The 22724-nt window shown below is 38.5% G+C and overlaps 2 protein-coding genes across 2 annotated transcripts; both read left to right on the top strand.

Annotated features, from left to right (window-relative positions):
* The first annotated feature begins 1988 nt into the window (after nt 1–1988).
* Nucleotides 1989–2937, top strand: LOC122213911 (olfactory receptor 7G2-like). The gene has a single exon (XM_042928312.1). The coding sequence runs from the start codon at nt 2017–2019 to the stop codon at nt 2935–2937; it is 921 nt and encodes a 306-aa protein (XP_042784246.1). The 5' UTR covers nt 1989–2016.
* An 11069-nt stretch (nt 2938–14006) lies between these two features.
* On the top strand, nt 14007–14945 carry LOC122213919 (olfactory receptor 7G2-like). The gene has a single exon (XM_042928323.1). It carries the CDS (start codon nt 14028–14030, stop codon nt 14943–14945), a length of 918 nt encoding a protein of 305 aa, XP_042784257.1. The 5' UTR covers nt 14007–14027.
* Nucleotides 14946–22724: the final 7779 nt, after the last annotated feature.

A 22724-nucleotide genomic window follows, 5' to 3' on the forward strand; every position in this document is an offset into this window, starting at 1 on the left:
TGAGCTTAAATCCTCCCCTTCACAAACATGATGACTATTATGAAATTCTCTGACACTTACTTGTATCCTTTGGTGGCGGAAGGGAGAGATATCAGCTTCATTTTAACTCCCGTACATTATACAGAAGAACCTTGGTGTTATATTTGTAGCCTGGCTGTGAAGACCTAGAAGAAAGAAGTGTAGACTCAGGCAGAGCAGGCTATCTCCTTTATCTGCGCATTCCTTTTCATAAAAATACCACATATTTTAAATTACAAGAATGGCATAGATATTATAACAATACATTTAATATGCTACCATTAACACATTTCCAGAATTAACACATGTTGGCATTCTACTATATCATCTCATGTCTATTTTTTTAATTAACAAAATAATGTAAATGCAGAAGGCATTCTTTTCTTGTACCCCTTATTTCCTCCTCACAGAGGAAACACCAGTGTAATGGTGTCCCCCAAGCATGCTTTCATGTTGTATGTGTGTATATGTATATGATATGTGTGTATATATTTATGGTATTTTATATGAATAATTTTATCTCTTGTTGGTTTTCATTTCTTATATTGATTCACAGATCCAATTTCTTGTAATATTTAATTTATTTTAATTGCTTTATGTCCATGCCAAATAAACATTGATATATTGATATTCTCCCCTTTCCCCTGTAATATGATCAAGATTCTCCAAGGGAGTTTCAGCACGTAAACCCATTCCTGAAATTTGCAATTATCACACTAAGGATGTCTTCTTACTTTTCTTTTTCCTCAACTTGCCCCAACCCATCCTAGGAGTGAAACATGCCAGATGCTGTTGTTTATGACAGAAAAAAAAATCACAATAGGAAATGTCACTATGAGGGTCTCATTAGCTAAACACTGCGCAGACTGATTTAAGCCTATTCATTTTTTTCTTTCTTTTTTTTTTATTTTAACGTTTATTTATTTTTGAGACAGAAAGAGAAAGAGCATGAACAGGGGAGGGGCAGAGAGAGAGGGAGACACAGAATCTGAAACAGGCTCCGGGCTCTGAGCGGTCAGGACAGAGCCCGACACGGGGCTCGAACTCACAGACCATGAGATCATGACCTGAGCCGAAGTCGGAGGCTTAACCGACTGAGCCACCCAGGTGCCCCAAGCCTATTCATTTTTTATCATCACAACTCCATAAAGTATTCTGATAGTTCCTAATATACACACAAGAATACCGAGATTCTAATACAGTTAAAACCTTTTCCCTATTCACAAAGCAAGTACTGGAGCCTAGATTCAGTTCAGAGTGTGTGGACTAAGTATTATACCAAGTGATTGATCCTCTGATGGCCACTGTGTCCCACAAGAAAAGACAATCACTATTGCACAGGGACAAGCCTCTTAGGATGCCTGGTGCCAGTGTCATCTTATGAGTCTGTCTTCCAAAGACAAATTGCTATTATTTTTATATGTCTATGCATTTCATCCTTTCTCCCATTTAGCTTGGGCTTTTTGTTGTTGTTGTTGTTGTTTGTAATCATATGTCACCTACTGTATTAGTGGAAGAAGATCCCTAAAGATGAGACTGATTTTGTAATTTTATTCTTATATTTCTGATTGTTTGAAGGTGTGGAATAATTCTAAAGGAATAATGCCATGTCTTCTCTATTTCATTCTTGACTTGACACAATGTGTTAGACATTCATTGCTCATTAGAATTTTGGCTGATTAACTGAATGGAGGGAAGAAGATGAGGGAAAGAAGAAGGATGCAGGGAGAAATACACAGAGGGAAAGATTCAAATATCCATTTAGGTTCACAATATAGATAAACATTTTTCTAGAACAGCAGTTCTCAGACTTTATCATATGTCAGAATCATTGGAGACCTTGTTAAAGTAGACTGCTGATCACCCACCCTGGAGCTTTTCCTCAATAAGTCTGGAGTCCAAAAATTGCAATTTCCAACAAATTCCCAGGTACTGCTGCTGTTGGTCCAGTGGCCATACATTTTATTCTCTTGTCACCCAATATTTTATATCAACAACATGGAACCCAGAAACCAAACGGATGTATCAGAGTTTCTTCTTCTGGGATTGACCGAGGATCCAGAACAGCAGCCCATACTCTTCTGCCTATTCCTGCTCATGTACCTGGTCACCATCTTGGGAAATCTGGTCGTTATCCTGGCTGTCATCTCTGACTCCCACCTCCACACCCCCATGTACTTCTTCCTCTCCAACCTGTCCTTTACTGACATCTGTTTAAGCACAACCATGATCCCAAAGATGCTGGTGAACATCCAGGCACAGAATCGGCGCATAAGTTACACAGGGTGCATCACCCAGATCTGCTTTGTCTTGGTTTTTCTTGGTTTTGAAAATTTTCTCCTTGCAGCAATGGCCTATGACCGCTATGTTGCCATTTGTCACCCACTGAGGTACACGGTTATCATGAACCCCTGCCTCTGTGGATTGTTAATTCTCCTCCCCTTGTATGTTAGCATCATGGATGCCCTCCTCCACAGTATGATGGTATTGCAATTGTCCTTCTGCATTGACTTGGAAATCCCCCACTTTTTCTGTGAACTTGCACAGGTCATCAAGCTTGCATGTTCTGATTCCTTCATCAATACCCTCTTGGCTAATTTTATGGCTAGTACACTGAGTGGTATTTCTCTCTTTGGGATCATTTTCTCTTATACTAAAATTCTATCTTCACTTTTAAGAATGCCATCAGCTGGCAGAAATTATAAAGCCTTTTCCACCTGTGGGTCTCATCTCTTAGTTGTTTCCTTGTTCTATGGGACAGGATTAGGGGTGTACATTAGTTCTGCAGTTACTGACTCTTCCAGAAAGACTTCAGTAGCTTCAGTGATGTACACTGTGGTTCCTCAATTGATGAACCCCTTTATTTATAGCCTGCGTAACAGGGATATGAAGGAAGCCTTGAGAAGAATCATCAGGTAGGATAACTTTTATTTAATGATTCTGTCATCATATTTGGGTCAGATTTTCAGAATGAGTCAAACAAAGTAAAAGGTATTCTGGTGTTTCAGATCTATCACCAAGATCATCTAAAATGACTAGATAACATGATGGCCGCATCAACTTGGGCTTCATATCTGATTTTGTGATGTTTGACAAGTGATTTCAAATGTCTAAAATCAGTTTTTTGGGGTCATGTTCCATAGAGGGAGAACCTGAATCCTGGGATCTTGTTATAGTGATTTTGGGGGACAGCATGTTCAGAATAAGGTGGGAGAAGATGGATAGGGCAGGCAAAAGGTATATGCAACATCATGGTTACAGGTACAGACTAACTTCCACCTTATCCCACAGTTAAGACCGTGAGAATCTTCCCCCAGACAGGCATACACCGTGAGGCAAGAAAGCTGGCCTTTCTTACCCCCACGCAGTAATCACTGAGAGTTGTCTCTCTCAAACTCTATCTCTCTGGAGCAACATAAGAATCCACCAAACTCAGTTTTATCATCTGTAGCATCAGTGAAATCTGATTATCTCAGTGGTTTTAGGCAGTTGTCAGATATGTGAACTTGAAACTGAAAATCTTTGGTTCTTATAATAAAAAGACAATTTCTTTAATATTCGCAAACAAGAAAGTTAGCTATCTTTTTTCTTCTTTTAAAATTTTTTTTTAATATTTATTTTTGAGAGAGACAGAGTATAATTGGGGGAGGGGCAGAGAGAGAAGGAGACACAGAATCCTAAGCCAGCTCCAGTCTCTGAGCTATTAGTGCAGAGCCCGATGTGGGTCTCAAACTCACAAACTGTGTGATCATGACCTGAGCCGAAGTCGGACGCTTAACTGACGGAGCCACCCAGGCACCCCTCTTCTTCTTCTTCTTTTTTTAAGTTTACTGTTTATTTTGAGAGAGAGAGAGAGAGAGAGAACATGAGCATGAAGGGAAGGGCAGAAAGAGAGGGAGAGAGAATCCCAAGCAGGCTCCATGCTGTCAGCACAGAGCCCCATTTGGGGCTTGATCTCACAAATCATGAGATTGTGACCTGAACCGAGATCAAGAACCAGAGTATTTACCGAGTGAGCCACTCAGGTTCTCCAGGAGCTATTTTTCATACAGGGACTTCAGAGATAGGGAATGTACATGGATGGGAGAGTAGGAATATATTTAGCTTTAGATGAAGTGGCTTCATTCAAGGACAGATGGTGGCAGCAGACACAGGTGTCATATTCAGTCATGATGCCCAGGGACAGAATACTGTCTTTCCCTGAGCTATTTGATAATTGGTTTTTCCATGGCATCATTCAGAAGATATCCCCTTAAGTCTCATCGCTGAGAAGAGAATCATATGCTCCTTCTTAATCTAATTACTGGTGTGGGAGAAATGATTAAAATCAAAGCCTTAGACTGACTGTCTGAGGTTAATTCTTGTTGGACAATCAACTGTCATAACTATTACAAGCACCTAATACGATGTCTGACATACTGGGGAACTCAACAGCATCTAACTGGTATCATAGTTTTTCATATCTTATCTATATACATAAGTTTAATAATCCTTTTGAACTCACATCTTTTTGCCGCCTATTTCTACATTTATATTTGTTTATCTTTACTGCAGCTTTTCTGGTCTGAGCAATGTAATCATTAATTATTGAGTAGGTAGGATAATGGGTGTTCATCTTTTTTTCTGACACTCTATTTGCTTCGATTCCTTCTCATTTATTTATTTTTTTTAAAAAGCCTGCTTATTTTGAGAGAGAGGGAGGGGAAGGGGCAGAGAGGGAGAGAGAGAATCCCAAGCAGGCTCTGCACTGTCAGTGTAGAACCCAACACGACGCTCCATCTCATGAACCTTGAGATCATAACCGGAGCAGAAATCAAGAGTCAGATGCTTAACCCACTGAGCCACCCAGGTGCCCCTCTTTGATGTATTAAGAATGTACCTTAAAAAAATAACAGAATTATCTGTGTTTTAATTTATTTCTTTAGTTACCTCTCCATGCAGTATTTCTCACTCATCTCAGGAGGGGTCCACACAGAGATATATGACTGAGTAAAATTGATGGAATGACTGAAGTCTTAAAGAGTTGGCTGCTAAATTAGGGCTTTTATGCAAAACATTATCATGTGTTATTATGAAGAAAACAGTGTTTCTGCAGAGAAGACATTGAGTGTAAAATAAGAGAGGAGAAAAGAAGTTGGTAGCATTAGGGGCCATCACTTTTTCCACAAGTACAAAAATGTGGAGCCATCAGACAGAAGTATCTTTATGGATGTGTGTATTAGGGGAGAAGGACAGAGGTCTCCCAGGATAACCAAAGGAGTGCCATTCCTTGAGGAGGTATTGTGTCAGCACCCAGCTGGGGGACAGCTCCCTGCCTGCTGCCCTGGTGAGTCTTCTAATGCAGAACTCTCTCCATTGACACCCACAGAACACCTGCACAGATGGATGGCCTGAGGCACTTGTCCACACTGCAGATTTCTGATCTGCCTCTGAGAACTACTGACTTTGTGTCACTGGAGAGACATCGAAAGGATGAGTTTGTAAATAAGTACTTTGTAAATTTCTGATACACTCCAAAGTCTGAGAAACATGACATAAATATTAAAAGAACGTGGAAGAATATATTTGTATTTCAGAATATGAAAGACCTTACTTCAATTTTACTCGTTAAAACATCGTAGATGAAGTGGCATATAAAGTACATCTATAGTTCTTAAATGGTAATATGATGAAAACATAATACCCATTACCAGGTTAAAGCATAGAATATACTTGAAGAGGGGCGCCTGGGTGGCTCAGTTGGTTAAGCATCTGACTTTGGCTCAGGTCATGATCTCGCGGTCTGTGAGTTTGAGCCCCGCGTTGGGCTCTGTGCTGACAGCTCAGAGCCTGGAGCCTGCCTCAGATTCTGTGTTTCCCTCTCTCTCTGACCCTCCCCCATTCATGCTCTGTCTCTCTCTGTCTCAAAAATAAATAAACGTTAAAAAAATGTTTTTAAAAAGAAAAAGAATATACTCAAAGAGTTTCCAAGTCACATCACCTTTCCCATCCCAGAGGTAACCACTATTCTGAATTCTATATGCACCATTTCTTTAATGTTTTAGTCCATTGAATTCTATGAAATTGCCTGTATTTTGTCATGTTTCCTCTACACTCAGACATATTCATAGATTCAACTGCGTCTTTCTATCACCCTGTATATATCCCTATACCATTTGTTAACTATATTCTACAAATAAATTTGCCTCTTTTTGAACTTATTAAAAGTTTAGTCTTTAAGTTTGAATTCTGTGTCTTATTTTTTGCATCATTTTGCCATTGGGTTTCAAACCTTTTGTGGGGTATAGCACTAATTTATTCACTTTCTATATCATATAATTTGACATTGTGAAGGATGATATCACAAAATAGTAGTCCATTCCTACATGGATGGAACATTTGGTAGCTTGTTTTTCACTATTATGAATACCACAGTTTGAATAATCTCATACGTATCTCCTGGCAAAAATGAGGGAAAGTTTTATACTAGGAACCAAGTTATTGGATATAAGGGCCTATTCTCCTTTGGGTGGTCCACACAAGTTTTTCAAAGTGGTTGAGTCAATTTTAATTCTCATATGATGTTTCTTGAGATCCACATCACTTCCCAACACGACTCTAACAATCTAGTGGTTGTAAAACATTATCTCAATAATTTAGATTTCTCTTGTTCTGAGAGAGAGTATCTTGTCACTTATTATGGGCCATTTATTTTTCCTCTTCTGTGAAATATCTATTTATAGTATTTCTATTGAGCTACCTATTTTTTCTTATTAGTTCATAGGAGTTTTTATTTAATTGAGATGGTAAATTGTTTTTAGTTACATACATTGAAAATTTGTTTCAAAAACTTTGTACTTTATTTTGTAAATAAGTTGCAATGTGTTTTGGATGAACATAAATGCTTAGTTTTACTACTGTTGAATTTGTCAATGTTTTCTTGAGTGGTTTGTTCTCAATAGTCTTGTTTCTATAACCCATACTTACCTCAAAATAAAGGATTTATAGCTTTGGCTTGTACATTTGAGGCATGAACCTACCTGGAGTTTGACCTTGACTATGATGTGATATCGGTAGCTAAATTCATTTTATGTCCCTGTACCTTTTAATTAGTTCATTCATTCACTGTAATCCCACTTCTTCAATAAAAAAAGTTGCCCGTTCATATCTGGGCTCTTGCTTCTGATCACTTGTCTCTGTCAATGTCTTAATAATTGTCTCATAACATGGGGTGCCTGAGTGGCTGAGTCGGTTAATGTCCGACTCTTGATCTCAGCTCAGGTCTTGATCTAGGTTGTGAGTTCCAGCCTCACTTTGGGCTTTGTGTTGGGCATGAAGTCTACTTTAAAAAAAAATTGTATCCTAACAGCTAAAATAAAATTTCTTGTCCCCAACAAGTAAACAGTCCTCAAATCTTACGATTACATCCTCAGAGCCATATGGCATCACAGATTGACTGCTACTCTGATAATTTGTAATTTAGTGCAACTATATGGATAGCCAAGAACCATAATTTTAACCCATGGTCCTTGATGTGAAAAAAAAAAGTGTATTTAAGCCATTAATATTGAATTGGGAAAAGTTGGTAATGAAATTTTATAAAGAGAACAAATGTCTGTTACACTTGAGTACATAGACTATATCAGCAACTGCTAAATATAATATGCACAGGTGAAATCAGCATTCAATGAGCCATACATAACATTAGCCCTTAGTGTTTGCATTTTTAAGGCATATTTCCTACATTATCACATGTATTAATCTAGGTAATATTTATCAATCCATGGAAGGAAATTATATGTTTTTAGCTCAAATGTAGTATGTGTAGGTCTTCTTGAGATTGTTATTAAAACAGGGTTGAATTTAAATATACCTTTAGGGGTTCCTGGGTGGCTCAGTCAGTTAAGCATCTGATCTTTGTTTCAGTTCAGGTCATGATCTCACGGTTTGTGAGACGGAGCCCTGTATCAGGCTGTCCCCAGCATAGAGCCTGCTTGGGATTCTCTCTCCCTCTCTTTCTGCCCCTCCCCCACCTTTCAAAGTAAATAAATAAACATGAAAAAAACAAATAAACAGACCTCTAAAAAAGACTAGAATCTAATAACAGAAGGAAGATGTGTTTGGGTGTGTAGGTGACTTGAAATGGATGTGAGCCAAGAACTGTGGAGGAAGAAGATAAGCATATGTTTGACCACTCAGAGTGAGAGCATCAGACGAAACAGAGTTCATCTCTGAGCCACAAGCCTCCAGGATTTGTGCTGCCCTGTGATCACATGAGAGTAAAAGAGTTCGGCTAATGAGGAGCTTTGGATATTGAACCCCCAAAGGACAAAGAGACTGCAAATAGTCTGCCTGTGACCACCCCACTCAACAGCCACACCCACCTGGGGCTAGTCTCAGGGTCCATTATTTCTGCACGGGAGTCCAGTGCTTCACTATCTTTCTGTGCTCAATGAGAACAGGGCTTTCGTGTTTCTTCTTCACACCCAAGGAAGAACTAAATGTTATTCCTTACTGTTGACACCCAGGTAATCTCAAGTCCCGTACTTTATGTTTTACAATAAGGACAGTTCTTTGTTTACAGGGCCATTTGGCGATTTTGAGATGAGAACACGCAGAAGATGAGAATTGGGCCACCTCTGAGGTGCCTCCCTAATGGCCCATCAATCTTCTCCCCCACCTGTTTGATTTCACCTTTGCACCAATGCTTGACCATCTCTCATCCTGCTAATCACCGACTCCGATCCTAAAGTCCTGGTACTTTTTCCCTTCTCAAGAGCAATCTACTTTTGCTCAATTTTGAATACAATTCTAGAATTCTCTAACATTTTAAAAAATTTCTTCGGCATAGTACAGAGATGTATGGCCAGCCTCTCCTTTCCTTTCCTCTCCTGGCTCATGATACTCCTTTCTAGAAGAGATCTTTGGTTTTGACACTGTTTCCTGGTTGTAAGTATTCTGAGAAAGAGGAGGTAGAGAATGAGGCAGATCCCAAAACTACACCACAGCCTACCTGTTTCTTTTTAGTAATCTATGAAATATTTAAAAGACAAAAGAGCATAGAATAATAAAACAAATAAGCATGTACCCATGCTTCAAGATTTAGTAAGACTTGATTATTTTGCCACCAGAGTTCTTTTAAGTTTTTATTTAAATTCCAGTTAGTTAACATACAGTGTAATATTTGTTTCAGGTGTACAATTTAGTCATTCAACACTTTCATACCACACCTGGTGCTCATCACAAGGACACTCCTTTATCCCCACCCCCTATTTCACTCACCACCACCCCCACCTCCCCTCTTGTAACCATCAGTTTGTTCACCATCAGTTTGTTCACCATAGTTAAGAGTCTGTTTCTTATTCTCTCTCTCTTTTTCTCTTATTTTTTTTCCTTTGCCCATTTGTTTTGTTTCTTAAATTCCACATGAATAAAATCATATGGCATTTGTCTTTTTCTAACTGACTTATTGCACTTAGCATAATACACTCTAGCTCCATCCATGTTGTTGCAAGTGGCAAACTTCATTCTTTTTTTTTTATGTCTGAGTAAAATATTCCATTGTATGCATATACACCACCTCTTCTTTCTCCATTCATCAATTGATGGATATTTGAGCTGCTTCCATATTTTGGCTATTGTAGATAATGCTGCTATAAACAAAGGGAGTGTGTGTTCCTTTGAATTAGTGTTATTGTATTCTTTGGGTAAATACCCAGTAGCTCCATTGCTGTATCATATGGTAGTTCTATTTTAACTTTTTGAGGAACATCCATACTATTTTTCACACAGAGTTCTTTTTTTGAATAACAAAATAACATGGAACAAACTATTGTTTATCAGAGGGACGTGGCGGGGGGTTGGGGGCACTGTGTGAAATAGGTGAGGGAGATTAAGAGTACATTTATTGTGATGAGCACGGAGTAATGTGTAGAATTGTTGAATCACTAAATTGTACACCTGAAACTAATACAACACTGTATGTTAACTATACTGGAAAAAAACAAAAAAAAAAACCTTTAAAAGGTAACAAAATAATATAAATAAAGACAGCATATCCTTTCTGTTCCCCTCCATTCCCAGAGGCAACCACAGTCTTGAATTTGGTTGTTCTCCACATGTTATTTAAATTGTTTACACATTGTGTGTGTGGGGGGGGGGGGGGAGGGATGTATAAAAGGCAACAATAAAATGCTTCTCAGCTGGAAAAAAGTTAAATTGTGATGTAATAAGACATTAGAATAAAGTAAGGTAGTTAAAGTTAATAAACCAGAGAAAAAAGTACCAAGACCTTAAATGTATTATTTTTAAAAGCAAACTGTAGTGGTGCCAGGGTGGCTCAGTCGGTTGAGCATCTGACTCTTGGTTTTGGCTGAGGTTGTGATTTCAGGGTCATGGAACTGAGCCCTGCATCAGTCTCTGTGCTGAGCAGGGAGACTTCTTGGGGGTTCTTTCTCTCTCTCTCTCTCCCTCTCCCTCTCTGCCTCTCTCTCCCACTCGTGCACATGTTGCTCTCTCACTCTAAAATAAAGTTTTAAAAACTTCCTAAAAAATAAACAAAAATCAAATGCAATATGTCAGGTTTAAAATGCAAAACAAAAGCTTATGTATTTTTATTCAAATATTAAAACCACAAGGGAATAATGAATTCTAAATTCAATATGGTGATTCCCTTGGGCAAGAAAAAGTTATTGAGGACATGGGAAAATAAATATGTATTAATTTAATTCTTTAAAATATTTACTAAAATATGGCAATACATTTTAATTTAGTGGTCCTTAGTGGTAGATACCCAGGACTTTGTTTTCTCTATACTTTTTGTATACTTGAAATGTTTTATAATAAGAAATTAAAGTTTTAAGATCAGTGTTATTTAAAACACTTAAATTATATCATGATATAGGTCTTGTTAGGCGAATTACTTTCTCTTTGGAGTTTTTATTATTTGTGTTGATACATCTGGGTCTAATGTATTCATTTTATTTGCTATACATTTTATCATGTCTATGAGAAATGAGCATTAACCATTGATGTCCATTCAGATTGTTCACCTCTGTTTCCCTATGTAAGCAATTATTCCGCAAAGAGATTCAACACATCCATTTTTCCCTGAATTTTATGGTTGCCATGCTAAAGATATCCTTTGTTTCTCCTCTCTTCCTACACTTTGTCCCACCTATCACTTCCCTTTTGTAATGAATCACACCAGGTGGTACACTTGTGTCTGTGACAGAACCAAATCACAATAGGAAGTATTAAAAGTGTCTCATATATCAAACACTGTGCTTGGTGATTTGGTCTACTCATTACTAATTCTTGCAACATTCCCATAAGGTTTTACAGTGTCTCACATTATCCAAATGAGACCAAGTCTTCTCACACAGTTGAAAAAACAAAATGCCCTTCTTTACAAAGCAAGTACTGGAGACAGAATTAAACTTAGATGTGTCCGAATTGAAATACTGATGGATGCTCTCGGTTGCTTGTTTTTATGACTCCATGCTAAGGGCTCATATTTTCTCATTGGTGAAACAGAGATTACCTAGGGCCATTCAGTTCTAAACATTAGTATGTTAATGGACTGTTCACAGAAGAAAACTTTTTAGACTTTTTCTAAAACTTTGGTTCATAAGAGTATCTAGCAGGTCCATTGATGCACCCAGGACATAGCCAATTATGTCTTGTCTGTTTGAGGTAATCCAATAACATTATTCTCAGGAGCTCACTGTAAAACAGGAAATAGGAGTGTCATTGAGTTCTTCCTGATACATAAACTAAGGATTCCTTTGGAAACGACTGGCCAATGCTGCCTGACCCAGACTTTGATGGGGCCTAAAAGACATAGAAAGAGGATGATCTAAATTTCTATCATTGATTTTCAACATTTCTTTCCTTAAAATTATCTGTTTTACAATAGAGACAGAGTTGTCGTTTGTCAAAAAGCAACAGAAAATCAATTAAACTGCTGAGTAGGAAGGGATTGATTATTTCTATAAACTACCGTAAAAAGAGGGAATGTTTTCATTCTTATGTGGATACTGAGAAACTTAACAGAAGACCATGGGGGAGGGGAAGAAAAAAAAAGAGGTTAGAGAGGGAGAGAGACAAAACATAAGAGACTCTTAAAACTGAGAACAGACTGAGGGTTGATGGGGGGTGGGAGGGAGAGGAGGGCGGGTGATAGGTATTGAGGAGGGCACCTGTTGGGATGAGCACTGGGTGTTGTATGGAAACCAATTTGACAATAAATTTCATATTTAAGCAAAAAAAAAAAAAGAGGGAAATGAGGGGTGCCTGGGTGGTCCATAAACTACCATAAAAAGAGGAAAACGAAAGAAGGCACTGATCTCAAGAAGGTACCTTGGAAAGGAAAACAGTCAAAGTTGATTTAGAAGTAATTGCTTATTAATGAAGATAATGATCAACTTGTTATTCTAAAATTTGAATTTGTTTATAGTCTTTTCCCATTGTTTTGCATGTAAAAATGTGACTGGCAATTAAGGAGTGTACATGTATTTATTTCATATGCTGTTGCTCTGTGTGTGTGTGTGTGTGTGTGTGTGTGTGTGTGTGTGTGTGTCCCTGTCCCTGGTGGGGGGAGGTAAGTCATTCCTAAAACTAAGCTCCCATTTATATTGATTAAACTTTTTAAGTCCCACCAACAAGGGGTTTGAGGTATCCAGATATACCTTTCTTGATTTCCGTTTCCCCTCTTAGGGTTAACTTGACAATCTGCTTCCTCTTCTCACTACTGCAGCAATGCTCCTGTCAAACATCCTGAACATTAGTGCCCGTAGATTTTACCTTTCTCATCCCAGGATTCTGCTTTTAACATACTAAAAAAACATACTTGTTTTTTTACTTGTTTTACTTGTTTTAAAAACTAAAAACATACTTGTTTTTGCTTTTTTTTCTCTCTCTTTCAAGGCCCCCGTGCATTTCCTCCTTCATCCAATTCCTCAGTTTGGGGGAAAAAAAACAGAGATGTGTTATGTATCACCTTATAAGAATGGGTTTTTTTTTTTTTTTTACATTTTTAACGTTTGTTTATTTATTTATTTATTTATTTATTTATTTATTTATTTATTTAGAGAGACAGAAAGCACACAGGCAATGCAGGGGAGGCTCTGAGAGGGAGGGAAAGAGAATCCCAAGCAGGCTCTGCATTGTCAGAGCAGAGCCCGACTTGGAGCTCGATCCTGAAAACCATGAGATCATGACCTGAGCTGAGATCAAGAGTTGGATATTTGGAGCGCCTGGGCAGCTCAGTTGGTTAGATGTCTGAGTCTTGATTTCAGCTCAGGTCACGATCTCACAGTTTGAGAATCTGAGCCCCGTGTTGGGCTCTGCACTGACAGCAAGGAGCCTGCTTGGGATTCTCTTTCTCTCCTCTCTCTCTCTGTCCCTCCGCTGCTCTCGCTCTCTCTTGCTCTCTCAAAATAAATAAACTTAAAAAAAAAAGAGTCAGACACTTAACTGAATGAGCCACCCAGGCACCCTGCGAGTGTTTAAATACTCTAATGTTAGGAGAAAAGTGAATCCTATTAAAATAATAACCACAACAGCTTAAAGCACCAGGAAAGCACTTGCAGTCTTATGCCAGTGGAAACTTCCAAAAGGCAAGCGATGAAGTCTGATCAATGCTTTAGGACACCTAAATCTGCACTAGTCAGAGATTGCATCATATGGTGTTATGAGTTCAGCTCCAAAGTCTGGAAGCCTGAGTTCAATTCGATTCATGTCAGGATTTTCTAAAATAAGGCATCACTGGGGTGCCTGGGTGGTTCAGTCAGTTGAGCATCCGACTTCAGCTGAGGTCATGATGTCACATTTTGTGAGTTCAAGCCCCACAGCAGGCTCTCTGCTGTCAGCACAGAGCCTGCTTCATATCCTCTGTCCTCCTGTCTCTTTGCTCCTTCCCCACTCGTTCTCTCTAAATAAACAAACTTTAAAATAAGGCATCCTTGTTATGTGTCCTCTCTGTTATGTGTTGTCTCACCTGTATTTTTCCCATCAGACTTATCAAGAACATGGAACCAGAAAACCAAACAGGTGTAACAGAATTCCTCCTCCTGGGTCTCTCAGAAAATCCAGAATGGCAGCCTCTTCTCTTTGGGCTATTCCTGACCATGTATCTGACCACTGTGCTTGGGAACCTACTCATCATCCTGACTATCAGCTCTGACTCCCATCTCCATACACCCATGTACTTCTTCCTCTCCCACCTGGCCTTCACTGACATCTGTTTCAGCACCACCACCATCCCCAAGATGCTTGTGAACATCCAAAGACAGAGCAAATCTATCAGTTACACAGGCTGCCTCAGCCAGGTCTGCTTCGTCCTGTTTTTTGCAGGCTTGGAAAACTTTCTCCTTGCAGCAATGGCTTATGACCGGTATGTGGCCATCTGCCATCCACTGAGGTACACAGTCATCATGAACCCCCACCTCTGTGCCCTGCTGATTCTACTCTCCCTGAGCATCAGCATTGCAGATGCCCTACTCCACAGTCTGATGGTGCTGCGACTCTCCTTCTGCGCAGACCTGGGAATTGCTCATTTCTTCTGTGAACTTGCTCAGGTCATCAAGCTCGCCTGTTCTGATACCCTCATCAATAACATCGTGGTGTATTTAGTGACTAGCGTTTTGGGTGGTATTCCTTTCCTTGGGATTATTTTCTCTTATACTCAAATTGTCTCTTCCATTCTGAGAATGCCATCAGCTGGGGGGAAACATAAAGCCTTTTCCACCTGTGGGTCTCATCTCTCCGTGGTTTCCTTGTTCTATGGGACAGCTTTTGGGGTGTACATTAGTTCCGCAGTTACTCATTCTTCCAAGGATACTGCAGTAGCCTCCGTGATGTATACCGTGGTCCCTCAAATGTTGAACCCTTTTATCTATAGCCTGAGGAACAAGGACATGAAGGGAGCCTTGAGGAAACTGATCTGAGAAACATCTCCTTTTTTATTATTGTGTTACCTGTCTTGGTCTTGGGCTTCTAGGGTAAGCCAAAGTGCAGGAATATTGGGAGAGTCAGATTGTCTGACCCTTCCTTCACTAAGTTCTTAAGTTTCAGTGGTTAAATACCATAAGAGTAGCTCAAGTTAGTTTGAAAAACAACTTTAGTTTTCTTTAACTTTGGTATCTTTGAAAATTTATGTGGACACTCTGAGCTTGATTTTTTTTTTTTTTTGGAACCATCAAAGCAGATGGTAATAATTCCATTACATCCCATTGTATATCAAATCATTATGTGCACCTTAAACATATAATTTTAAAAGGAGGTAGAGAGAAAAGCATAGATTTCTTAGTCTCTCAGCGTGAGATAATCAGCCTATGTGAATTTAGGAAAGAGAAGGAATTTGGCAAATTAAGGTCTCCTTTCCTTTACCAATTCTCCTGATAATCTTCTATAACAAGAACTCCAATGGTGCCAGCTTCCTGCTAACCAATTTGTTTAAATATTCTGAGTCCTATAAGCTAAAGGCTTTTGTTGAATGACACCATCCTTCCCCTGCAAAAGCACATTGTCATAAGTAAATTGTCCAATGCTTCTGTCCTCAATAAATCTTCACATGTGTGCAGGTTTCATTGGTTCTGCTTTTCAGTCTGTGCCAGAACCACACCATTTTAGTTACTGTATCTCCATAATTAATCTTGATAGACGTGAAAGCAATTACTCTACTTTGTTCTTCTCTCTCATCAAGTCAAGTATTCTTTCTCCACTGCTCTTTCATATAAATTTTAAAATCTGTCCCTCAAATACAGTAACATCTCAGAATTTCCATTTAATCTATAAAGGTATTTAAGGCAAATTGACATTTCTTTTATGTTTATTTATTTTGAGAGAGACAGAGTGAACAAGGGAGGGGTAGAGAGAGAGGGAGAGAGAGAAAATCCCAAGCAGGCTCTGCATTATGAGTGCAGAGTCCAAAGCAGGGCTCTAACTCATGAACCATGAGATCATGACCTGAGCCAAAACCAAGAGCCAGCCACTTAATCCACAGAGCCATCCTGGTGCCCTACACATTGACATTTCTATGCTATTGTATATATCTATCCAAAAATAGAGTGTTCTTTCTATTTATTTGAGTCTTCTTTATAACTATTTTTAATTTTTTTGAAGACCTGCTATACTGTTTTCCATAGCAGCTGTACCAGTTTATATTCCAATAAATAGTGTAAAATGGTTGCCTTTTCTCCATGTACTTGCTGGTATTTGTTGTCTAGTCTTTTTTAGTCATAGCCATCTTAACAGGTATAAAGTGATATCTCATTGAGGTTTGTATTTGCATTTCCCTATGTTTAGTGATGTTGGGAAACTTTTTATGTACATTTTGGCAATTTCTATGTCTTTTTTTAAAAAAAGCTGTAAGTGTTGAATCACTAAATTATACACCTGAAACTAATATTACACTGTATGCTAATGAACTGGAATTTAAATAAAAAATAGGGGCGCCTGGGTGGCTGAGTTGGTTAAGCATCTGACTTCAGCTCAGGTCACGATCTCATGGTTTGTGAGTTCGAGCCCCGTGTCAGGCTCTGTGCTGACAGCTCAGAGCCTGGAGCCTGCTTTGGATTCTGTGTCTCCCTGTCTCTCTCTCTGTCCCTCCCCCATTTGTGCTCTCTCTCTCTCTCTTTCAAAAGTAAATAAACATTAAAATTAATTAATTAATGAATTAAAAAGCTGTCTATTTGGGTCCTTTGCCTATTTTAAATCAGATTATCTGTATTTTTGCCATTCAGTTGTATGAGTTCCTTATATAGTGGGGATATCAACCCCTTATTGGATACGAGCTTTGCAGATTTTCTTGGATTCCACAAGTTGCCTTTTCATTTTGTTGATTGTTTCCTTTCCTGTGTAGAGTCTTTTAAGTCTGATATAGTCTGACATGTTTGTTTTTGCTTTGTTGCCTTTGCTTTTGGTGTCAAGTCCAAAAAATCATCATCAAGACCAACGTCAGGGAGGTTATCCTCCACATTTTCTCCTAAGAGCTTTACAGTTTCAGATCTTCCGTGTAAGTTTTCGATCCATTCTGAATTGACTTTTGTGAGTGGTGTAAGATTGGGACCCAGTTTCATTCTTTAATCCTCATTACCCAGAAGAGTTAGTATCCACTCACCTGTTTACATAAATCAGCAGAACTGCTTGGCTCCAGTCCACCTACCAATTATGGTTTTTTTGTTTATTTGTTTATTTTTGGTACGTGGGAAACTTTATCATTTTTTGACCTCAGCAAAGTCTTCGTATTTCCCTATTATTCATGTGTTTCAAGTTCATTAGTGTTAATATGGGGAAGAGTGATATTACAAGGCCATCTTGTCATAACTTTATTTTCGAAAATTATATTTCAAAATATAAAGAAAATTCCTTTAGAGGGTGTTAAAATGTGAAATAAATTGGTGAATACATGAAAATACTGAAGTCCTTAAAGAAAAATATTTTTGAGTATTAACATGGAATATCATCTATACCTATTAAATCACAGATGAAATCTCTGGGTAATGGACAAATTGTACATTACCGCCTTTCAGTTACGTTGTACTTTACCACAACACAATTAAAAATGAAGAACCAGAGGCCCCTGGGTGGCTCAGTCCGTTAAGCATCCAACTTTGGCTCAGGTCATGATCTCACAGTTTGTGGGTTCGACCCCCACATTGGGCTCTGTGCTGACAGCTCAGAGCCTGGAGCCTGCTTCGGATTCTGTGTCTCCCTCTCTCTCTCTGCCCCTCCCCTGCTCATGCTCTGTCTCTCTCTGTCTCTCAAAAATAAACAAACTTAAAAAAAATGAAGAACCATAATTCAATCCAAAATCTCCCAGTGTGAAGAATAATATACATTGAACCCATTTGTGGAATTGGAACCAGTGATTATGAAAGTTTAAAAGGAGAGGATGAAGCCTATCTACATTGATTGCAGCTACAAGGATCACAAAGGATAGATGAGAATCTGCCATGTAAAATACAGAGAAAAGGAAAAAAGGTACAGGAAACATTCAGTGACTCTAGAGGTGAAATATGTCTAGGAGTTTGAATTTTACAATATCTTAACTATAATCACAAATATGGTATTTATACCCAGTACATAAACAATATTTGCACACTTAAAATTGGAATCAGGTTTCAATACATCATTAATCACATAGTGATGCCTCTCTTTGTAACTGTAAAAAAAGAAACCTAGAATTCATTAGAAAAGGATTCTGTGTATATGTGCACAAGGTATTTCAAATGAGGGTGAGCATGAGCAGGTAGAGAAAATAGAGGGCATACACCTGGCCTAATAGGGTCAAGGATTAGCCATCATACATTCCTCTATTCTATGGTCTTGGTCTTTAAGGATTTTCACAGCCCAGGGATCAGAATGACATTAAAAGTATTGTCTAATGAGGAGCTTTGGATATTGATCCCCAGAGATACAACACTGTAAAGTGCCAGCCTGTGACAGCTTCTTCCAACAGCCCTTGCCTAGTCAGGAAGAAGCACACCTGAGGTTCCATCCAGGAATGATCTTTCTTGACCACAAGCCCATTGCCTTACTCAGTCTCTCTGCCTTTCCAGAAGACAGATCTTCAATCTTTGTATCTCAGTGACATGTCATACATCATTCCACATTGATGCCAGCCAAGTAAATGAAAGTACCTTAGTTAATGCTTCTGTAAGGAGGACAGGTATTTTACTAGATTCATCCAGAAGAAGCAATGAGGGGTGTGCATGCATGGAATGATGGGAACCGAGTATCCAATGGCACTCCAGGTTGACTTCCTGTTGACTAGTTCCCATCTATCTTTGTACCAATCACTCACCCAATTCTCAATCTGCTGGTCTCCAAAACTCTCTTAAAAATGACAGAAAAATAAAAAATAACTGAACCTGTTTCCCTCCTGAGTGGAAATCTCCCCCTCCCTTTTTTTAATGTAAAAGGACATTTGACATGTGAAGCAAATCATGATATACTTTCAAGTGGATAAAGTAAATTACAAAGCAGCATGGGTAGGGGTGCCTGGGTAGCTCAGTCGGTTAAGCGTCCTACTTCAGCTCAGGTCATGATCTCGCAATTTGTGAGCTCGAGCCCCGCATCAGGCTCTGTGCTGACAACTCAGAGCCTGGAGCCTGCTTCGGATTCTGTGTCTCCCCCTCTCTCTACCCCTTCCTTGCTCATGCTCTGTGTCTCTCTGTCTCTCAATAATAAGTAAATGTTAAAAAAATAAAAAAAAAAAAAAAAACAAAGCAGCATGTGTAATATTAATGTAAAGAAAAGTCACCTATAGGTATAAGCTTACAAGGAACTTTTGTTGTCCTTTTTTGGTTTCTTTTTTTTTTTTCAATTTCTTTTTTTTTTTTAATTTTTATTAGATTCTTGTTAACATATACTGTAATATTGGTTTTGGGAGTAGAATTTAGTGATTCATCACTTACACATAACACACAGTGTTCATCACAGCAAATGCCCTCCTTAATACCCATCACCTATTTATCCCATCTCCTCCCCCCCACCTCCCCTCCAGCAACCCTCTGTTCTCAGCATGTGCCCCTTCAAATGAATATTTTTGTATCTTTTGGGTAAATACCTAGTAGTGCAATTAGTGTGTTATAGGGTAGGTCTGTTTTTAACTTTCTGAGGAACCTCCCTACTGTTTTCCACAATGGCTGTACCAGTTTGCATTCCCACCAGCAATGTAAGAAGTTCCTCTTTCTCTACATCCCACCAACACTTGTTTCCTGTGTTGTCGATTTTAGCCATTCTGACATGTATGAGGTGGTATCTCATTGCGGTTTTGATTTGTATTTACCTGATGAGCATCTTTTCATGTTTCTGTTAGCCATCTGGATGTCTTCTTTGGGAAAATGTCTGTTCATGTCTTCTGCCCATTTCTTCACTGGATTATTTGTTTTTTGAGTTTAAGGTTGGTAAGTTCTTTTATAGATTTTGGATACTAACATTTTATCAGATGTGTCATTTGCAAATACCTTCTTCCATTCCATTGGCTACCTTTTAGTTTTGTTGATTGTTTCCTTTGCTGTGCAAGAAGCCTTTTATCTTGATAAAGTCCCAATAGTTCATTTTTGCTTTTGTTTCCCTTGCCTGCAGAGACGAGTCTAGTACGAAGTTGCCACCAAGGTCAAAGAGGTTGCTGCCTATGTTCTTCTCTAGGATTTTGATGGTTTAGAAATCTGCTCTTTTTAACACAAGATGACTATTATAAACTCTCTGACATTTACTTGAATTCTTGTGGTGGTTGTAGGGAACGGGTTTGGTCAGCTTTTCCTTTTATTTGCCTTCTTGATTCTTGATATACCATTGCATAGAAGGGTGTATTATCCCTGTAGCTTCCTTGAGGACACAAAGGAGACACAAGATACAAAGATATAGCCGGCTACCTTCCTAGTACACATATTTCTCTGTAAAATTACCAATCATTTTATATAACTATAGCAGAGATATACAATAAAAAACATATGATCACCCTTCAACTCATTCCAGAATTAGTAAACATTTAAATGTTGACTTTCTGCTGTATTGGCTTCAGGTCATTTTTATAAAGTTATACACACACACACACACACACACACGCGCGCGCGCAAAAAGAAAGCACCTCTTTCTATACACCTCCTTTTCATTTTTTTTAATGTTTATTTTTGAGAGAGAGAGAGACCTAGCGTGAGTGGGGGAGGGGCAGAGAGAAAGGGAGACACAGAACCAAAACAGGCTCCAGGCTCTGAGCTGTCAGCACAGAGCCCGATGTGGTTCCCAATCTTGGGAACCACAAGATCATGACCTAGGTTGACAGACGCTCAACCGACTGAGCCACCCAGGCGTCCCTACCCAGTTCTTCTTTGTTCCCCTTCTCAGAGACAATACAATCTTGAATATGATGTCATCCCCCCATGCATGGCTTTATATTGCACATGTTTTCATAAACAGGTATAGGATAAAAGGCATTAACATCATATCTATCTGATAGGGAATGGAGAAATAAATAGTAATAAATATACCAACATAATCAGAAAATAAATTCCATAAGAATGCTCATTTTACATGGTATGGGCTGTATGATTCCATTTATATGAAGCTTTTAAAATGCAAGAGAATGTAATTTTCATAAAATGATAATACCAATCATAGTAAAAATCACAGGGGAATAATGTATATAAAGTGAGTGTAGTGGTTCCCCTGGGGAAGGAAAAGAATCAAGATTTGATGGTGCAGATTTATGATGTGGGGGTTTCACCTATATCTATATTATGTTACAATAAAAACACCTAGAATGAGGACAGTAAAGTGTCTAAATTTAATGATGTCAACCAGTGGGAAACATGGACCTTTGTTGTTATCTCTGCTATTTTTTGCTTGGGTTTATTTTTATTATGGATTACTATCTGAAAGATTTCAATATATATTTCATGTTTTCTCATGCTATAGACTTACTGTCATATAAATTTTTATAGGTTTTTTTTACATTTTTTGCTTTTATTTTATTATTATTTTTTAAATTTACATCCAAATTAGTTAGCATATAGTGCAACAATGATTTCAGGAGCAGATTCCTTAATGCCCCTTACCCATTTAGCCCATCCCCCCTCCCACAACTCCTCCAGTAACCCTCAGTTTGTTCTCCATATTTATGAGCTCTTCTGTTTTGTCCCCCTCCCTGCTTTTATATTATTTTTGTTTCCCTTCCCTTATGTTCATCTGTTTTGTCTCTTAAAATCCTCATATGAGTGAAGTCATATGATTTTTGTCTTTCTCTGACTAATTTCACTTAGCATAATATATAGGTTTTTATTTTTTCTCAACTTATAAATATGATTCATTTTACTATTTAATTCATTTTAATTGCTATATATTTCATCATCTGCCCATGCCAAATGAATATTGATATCATTCGTGTTCATTTCATACCTTTTCCACACAATGAAGGTTCCCAGCTAGAGGTTCAGCTCATAAATGCTTCCCTGAAATTTGCAGTTATCATGCTAGGGATGTACTCTTTTTTTATTGTCTTTCCTCTGTTGCCCACCCCACTGCTTCCTTCTGAGAACTGAAATATTCCAGGTGCCATTGTTCATGGACCAAACACCACACACACAATAGGAAATGTTATTAGGAGGGTCCCATATACTCAGTGCTGTGCTGGCTGCTTGTTTTCTATGCATTGCTCATCACTGCAGCATCCCCATAAGACTTTGACAATTTCCACTCTACATCAGGGACACCAAGGCATCTCATACCGTTGAACAATTTTCCCTATTCACAAAGCAAGTGGTGGTTTGGATTAAATTCAGAATGTTTGAGTCTAAGTAACACACCAAATGATAAAGGCTGTCATGACCACTTCTGTCTCCCCCAGGCAAAGGAGAGCGACTGCTTTACAGAAACATTTCTGTTAGGGCACTTGATTATCTTACGAGTATCTTATAAATCTGTACTCTCTTGAAAGTCTTTGTCTTCCAAGGGTCAATAACTGCTGTGATTTCCCTTTATTTCCTTAAGTGTCTATGCATTTTATTTTTTCTCTCATTTAGCTGTTCTTTAAAAATGATACCCTACCTATCACCTTGGTCGGAAAAGTCCCCTTAGGATGGAGAACATCATTGACATAGTTGTCCAGTTTCTCTTAGAATGAATCACTAACACAGGTGACTAACATGTCCATGGAGGAGTCCTATGAATTTCAGGTTTATAAGCAACATTTTAAAATCTATGCTTAGGTGCAGAGGATA

Source organism: Panthera leo, chromosome A2, assembly GCF_018350215.1.
Source record: "Panthera leo isolate Ple1 chromosome A2, P.leo_Ple1_pat1.1, whole genome shotgun sequence".
NCBI lineage: Eukaryota > Metazoa > Chordata > Mammalia > Carnivora > Felidae > Panthera > Panthera leo.